General features: G+C 45.0%; 1 protein-coding gene across 1 annotated transcript; it reads right to left on the bottom strand.

The window, feature by feature from the left end:
• Positions 1–4,400: 4,400 nt before the first annotated feature.
• On the bottom strand, positions 4,401–6,189 carry LOC309573237 (basigin-like; the record flags this gene model as incomplete). Its single annotated transcript, XM_082282000.1, is given in 4 exon segments — positions 4,401–4,878; positions 4,881–4,944; positions 4,948–5,157; positions 6,121–6,189. Coding segments are annotated over 4 exon segments (609 nt in total). The 3' UTR covers positions 4,401–4,612.
• Positions 6,190–6,485: the final 296 nt, after the last annotated feature.

Below are 6,485 nucleotides of genomic sequence, written 5' to 3' on the forward strand. Positions count from 1 at the left end.
TCATGGCTTGCCATTATCCAAGGATTTTCTTCATTTGCTTTAACTTTGCTTTCCAACAACTCTGAAATTAAATTGGAAATTTTGAGAAAGAGCGGGATGTGATCTGCTGTCACAGCAGCCTGCCCGATTATTTCATGAAATGTTCTTCATCTTAATGAAACAGGAGTACTCATGATTTTACAGTGCAAAAGAATATTGCAGGAATTTGAGGAAATTGGAATAAAACTTATGAAAGTATGTTCCTTGCTAGTCCTAATGCTACTAAGAAATGTAAGAGATTTGCATTTAGAACAAACAACGGTCCTTAAATCTTTAAAATCATCCTTAAAACTAGTTAGTGTCTGAACCTCCTTTTATGGACTATTACTTCTGCAATGGCATTGAAAGTTTGTCTTTATCCTCTTATAACACTCATTTTGCAGTTCTTTCTATTTTAAGTGACTGAAGTACTAATATTATTTATCAAGTGACAGAAATTTACACGTTTGCTTTTTCTTTATATTTCCATAATAGTGATTCAAGTATTTAGGTATTTTTAAACTGCTCTAAGTATTGTCCTCTTCTGCTAAAGCACTTTTATTCACAATTTATTTACCTCACTCTAATGTGTCTCTTGAGCAAGCAAGAAGCCTGGCTTCTTTGACCCTGCTTTACAAGAGGTTTTTGGAAGTGTCAAGCAAGAGAAGAAAAATAATACACTTCTTTTGGAGAGGAAACACTGTTGGTGTCTGAGATCAGGTGGTGTCCCAGATTGCATAGAGGTTCTTTCATTGGTTTTCTTTGGAATATTGTAGACTGAAGAGTAATTATTAGATGAGGCCAAAAAGGTCCTTCTTCCCTCAATGGAAACTGGCTGTAGGAATTCACATTTCTTGTATATTGTATAAGGAGATGAGAAAGGGTCTATTCACTTGTACCTTAAGTGGTCCTGAAATATAGGGATATGCCCCATATGCCTTTGTAGCTGCAAAGGCTGCAATGCTGCCCAGGAAGTGCCAGTTCTGTTCCTACTGTCCCTAAGATTTGCAACAGTAGGTGAAACTTAAATGTTATGGATGCCTCAGCAGTAATTTCCTAAGCAGAAGTGCTGAAAAAGTGTCCCTCTGGAGACAAAATGGCAGATCAAAGGGTAAAGAATGTTCTTCAATTCTATAATTTTCTGTGCTGGCCTTGACTTTAGGAATCGAAGTAAATGGGCGAGGATGAGTGTTCAAATACTGCCAAGATCCACTTGTGAAGTAGAAAGTAGTAGTATTTCATGAACTCAGTGGGTCTTGCTGCTCTGCAATCATGTCAGAACTTTGAGTAGATGAAAAAGGAACTATGAAAATGTTCAGTAACTGGGGAAAATGGCCTTGTGGGCAATACTGGGGAGATGTTTCTGGTTATAACCAGTCTTGGGAGACAATCCAGCATAACTGCCTTTATGGAGGGAATACATCTGGAGCTAAAGCTTTACTCTAGTAAAGCAAAACTTTAGCTAGAACTTGTTCTTGGGAAGCCAATCCAAGGCAAGACTGGTATGTCTAAAGAAAAAGAACAGTCTTGTACCCTCCTATCTCTCTCATAATGGTTAAGATTATTCCAAAGGCTAAAATAATAAGCATTAAAAGCCCCTTTGGAAGAGATAAATGAGTAACTTATTTTAACTCTGGTGTTTGGCTTTTACCGACTCTGGCATCCTGAAGAAGAAAGACTGTAAGGCTTACATTAATAAGAAAATTACAATGTAACCAAAATGGATAACTATCTGAATGGTCTTTGTTTCCTACCACACCAATTTATCACGCTTGGAAAGAAGCCAGTTCCGAAAAACATATTTAAGGACCTATTTCAGATGTGTTAAGGTATTTTAGTAGAATGAAGGGGCTGCTTCTTTTTGTCTTATAAGGCAAAAGGAATATCTACCCTTCCTGAGGTTTAATTCTTTTGAATTTTGTATTCATGTAGCTTTACTTGCACACCCTGATGGAAAAATTCACATGGTTATATATATCCTGAGCATGTTAGAAAGGCTTTAGTGAAGCCCAGGTGTCTGGCATTAGTCTGTCCCTTTGTTCTGCAAAGAAAGATTTAATGCAGAAAGGGACTGCAGGATATGCATTCACCTGCTGACATCCCCCTCCCTCTTTTTCTGGGACAAGGCTTAGGACAGGAGGCACATCAGACATGATTCTGCACGTGTTGAATGACAGAAACTGACAGCCCTGCCAGTCCTGGCACACATGCAGCAAGGCTAAGGAAAGTTTTTGGGGAGTCTAGCTCTCAAGGAATGCCCTCATGCAGTACAGGCCACATTTCTGGGAGGTGTGATCCACAGCAGAGCACTCCAGTGCATTGTACAAGGGCTGTCATGAACAGGGGATACCTCAGGGGAGTTTGAAACATCATGGACTCTTAAAAGTAGTTTTTTCCGTTAGACTCTACCTGCATATTAATGTTAGTGGTCTAATATACTTGGTAGCTTCAAGCATTTAAATAGGAGCCATTCCAGCTTTATCATTCTTTTTTGTAAGAAAATATCTTGTGTTACTCTATTTAGATGATTATATGTTGGGGGTCTCCTCCCCCTGAGCACTTGTCTGTTCACAGGCCCCTCACATCACGCACACACCACAATGGCTCAAGCACAAGCACACGCTGTTAAAACCTTAAAACCACCCCCAGCCCCGGCTCAGCCTGCCCTCTCCCCACTGCAGAGACATGATCAACCCATGGAATAAGTTACAGCAATCATTTATCCAGCATCCAGCTCCTGGGCTGCCTGTTTTGGAGTAACCAAGAACAGCTCAGCAGGATCTGATTGGGAATCTACCTGACAGGGACATGCCAGGAACGTGCCCTTTGCCAGGTGTAGCAGGTTGAGTTCGAAACCGGGCAGAAACACCAATTAAATGTAGTGGTTTTGGTTCAAAATATTCATTACTTACTCATTTTCCTTCTGTGAGATAAGAATTAGGAGAAAAGCAAAGCAGGCACAAACCTTAAACAGTTGCAGTACAATGAAAGAGTTTTATTACTAATAGAATTAAAAGTAAAGAGACAATAACAAAACAAAATTAAAGCAAATCCCCCCCCCCCCCCCAGCACTTCTCTCCTTTCACCTAGCTCACACAAGGGATAACAGAACATGGGATGTTAGTCAGTGTTCCAGTTCTTGAAAAGTCTCTCTCTTATGCTTAAGGGAAAAAAGGGTTTTCCTTCAGTTGCACGTGGTTCCCAAACTGCCACCAACAGCAGATCCGCCCGGAAACAAACAATCTGCTGTGTGTAGAACATCTCTCCCATGAAAAATCTCACAGTTCCTTCACACTGCAAAACATGGGCCATCACATGGGGTTATTCATCTTTTTAAGGATAAGTTCTTTTGGCCTGCACACAAAGGCTCTTCTTTGCCACAAGTCTCTAACAGCCTCTTACTACTATATAGCCTGGCATCGGCATTCTTCACAATCTTCACAGGCACACGAAGATACTCCATCCCCCCATGTTCTTCAAATGGATTAAAGAGACAAACAGTTTGTGGTATTACAGTTTCTTACCACGGCATGCAAGAAGGTTTCTTTTAAGCTGCGCGCCAGAATCGCGGCACCGCCCTCTTTTCTCCCGTCGCCATTTCCAGCTCTGTCCCATGTGACTCACTTCTCTTTCTCTCTGAGTCTGACGCCGCCATGCTGAAGAGTGTTCTTGTTCGGCCTTTACGGTGGGGAAAGCCTCGCTCCCTTTGTGCTGCTGGCTGCGTGGTGTCTTCTTCAGTTCAGCACGAAGTGTGCTGGCTGCAGACAGGAGGCTCTGCTGGCTCCCGTTGACTCCGCCGGCTCCGCGTGGAGAGGAGAGGGACCCGCCGGTCCCCAGAAGCCGTGCTGGATGGGTTTAGCTGTGAGCAGTCCATGGCTGGGTTTAGCTGCCTGTGGCTCTGAGGCAGTCCCCCCCCCAGCCACCCAGGGTCTGTGCCGCAGCATTGGGAAAGGGGGAAAGGGGCAGTGGCCCCGGCCCGGCCCGGTGGGGCCGGGAGGCCCCGAGCTGCCCCCACCTCCCAGCAAGCGAGCTCCGACCAAAAAGGGGAAGTCCCGCCTGTCTGTGCGGTTTAAATATGTAAATTGTGAGAAGCGTAATTGGTCTTAAAGACTGTCCATCAACTCAGGGTCAACCCAATACACCAGGGAAAGGTGCAGCCTTGCTCCTGGTGATGCACTGGGAAAGACGCAGAACCCTCTTCCTGAACCCTCTGGTCAGATCAGGTCGTCTCCCAACAGCCACCAAAGCAGCTCCTCCCTCACCCCCACAAGCAGGTGGGACACAGCTACACTCCCACCCCCCCATCCCCCCCACTCTGTACCAACATGAAATAACCTAGGACAGAGACAGCCAGAGACCTAGACTACCAGGAACAAAGGATTTACATTTACAGGTAGAAAAACCCTTTTTAAAAAAACTCTTAAAAAAAAAAAAAGTGTATTTTATACTCTACAACTTAAGTTTCTTTAGAAAGTGAAGTAACTGAATCGCAAGGACGCACTAGAATATTCCATGGTGCTATTTTATCAAAAAATTAGAAGAAAACAAAATTGTCCAGGCGAGTTTTTCATCTACACATCACCCGGCCCCACTCTTAGTTCGCGTTTCTCTGGCGGACGTTCTTGTCCTTGTGGTTTGTGGCATTGCTCTTCAGTGGTGCAGAGCCTCCATCATCATCATCAGGAACCTCACCTGGCTTCCTCCTCTTCTCATAGATGAAGGTGATGGTGACAAGAACGAGGACTTCTGCCACAATGCCCAGGAAGGACCAGAGCGCTGCCAGGCGGCTGCGGATGCGCAGGTTCACCGTGGCATCCCCAGTGCCGAACGAGTTGGTGCCATTGCAGAAATAGTCACCTTGTCCTGCTCAATATCCAGTTTAAGGATGCGTAGCTCTGTCTTGTTGCCACTGGACTTTATGATGTATCACCCAGAGGCATTCTTGAGGAGCCCGTGGCCACTTTTGTGCCAGGACCAAGTGGTGACAGCAGGGAAAGAGGGATTCTTGTGGACCAGCACACCCGTGTCCCCCTCATTTCCATGCTCGGACTTCTTGTAGGCCACCACCTGGGGGGCAACCGAAATATTCACTTGTCCTCTTATCTGCGGGTTTGCTTCATAAACACACTCGTAGATGCCCTACTTAAATGGTGCAGCAGTTTAATTAAATTAATAATTGCATCTTAATTGACACCTTATTGCTTGGTGTACTGTCTTGTTGAGCAACAAGTTAGACAAAGGCAATGCCTGTCCTATAAAATAGCACAAGCCCTTGACACAGATGTGAGCACTGGATCACAGCCATCTGTCACTGTTCACAGAACCACAGAATGGGTCAGGTTGGAAAGGACCACAAGGGGTCACCTGGTCCAACCTCCCTCCTCAAGCAGGGTCATCCCAGAGCACAGAGCACAGGATTGCTTCTGTTTGTAAGCAGTGTCTCTGGTAACCTCTGGGGCCTACAACAGCCCAGAATAACTTCCACATGGAAATCCCTTTCGCTGATAGTTTCAAATGTGAGCTCACAGATATGCAACCAGCAGCTATGGATGGGTGACAGTGCAATTGAGGCATTACAGGGGCCAGTGCCATTTTCTCTGCCAGTGCCTCCCCACTTGGCATGTGGCTGCTGGGCCTCTTGGGACCAGGATGTACAATGTACAGCTCAGTGATGTACCTTGAGACATGGGAAGGTGCTGATTTTGCTTATATTGGCAGACTTCTACAAGTCTCTCTTCTACTGAGTTCATGACTATTGGCCCAAAGAATACCTGTGTGCATAACCCTTTTCTATGAGGCTAGGAACTCTAAAGAGGAAACCATTTTGGATCCCACAATCTTCTACCAAAATGTTTGAAAGATGGACCGAGGAGAAAGACAGGTGTCCCTGTCACCAGAAATGACCCTGCCACCTAGCAACGCAGCAGAATCCTGAGCAGAGTTGTAGGGAAACGTGGTTTCTGTGCTTGCTCTCCCTGACTGGAAGAGTCCCCAGGGATTAACAGGAGGGAAGTAGTTCCTGGCTCTATTCCTGGAACAGCTCCCAGGGAACCATGGAGAAAGTACTGCTCATACTTGCACAGAATACCTTTGTGATGTTACCAGGTCCTGCTCAAAGAGAACTGGCTCTAGGAGATAGAGCAGTTTGGTAAGGAATATGGGTGTTGGCATTTCCTGAGACAGGAGCACCTTTCCCAGCTGGGCAGTGTGGATATACTTGACCAGGTGGGACTGAAGCTCCAGGCTGCTGAAACAGAAGCTAGGAAGGATGGAATACCTTCTTTTTACTTACGTGACCCCATGCACATCTGGGTATCTGTTCAAACAGTAGCTACATATGCTTTTGTTTCTGCCTCCCTTGTGGTGATGAACTAGATCTTCAAAAGTTTATTTTGCAAAGAGAAGTTGTTAAAAGCTGAGCCACAGCCTTTCATTTGGGGAGTTGCAGAGATTACTACTGCTGGGAT

The sequence above is a fragment of the Coloeus monedula genome (assembly GCF_965178545.1).
Source record: "Coloeus monedula genome assembly, chromosome: 5".
Lineage (NCBI taxonomy): Eukaryota > Metazoa > Chordata > Aves > Passeriformes > Corvidae > Coloeus > Coloeus monedula.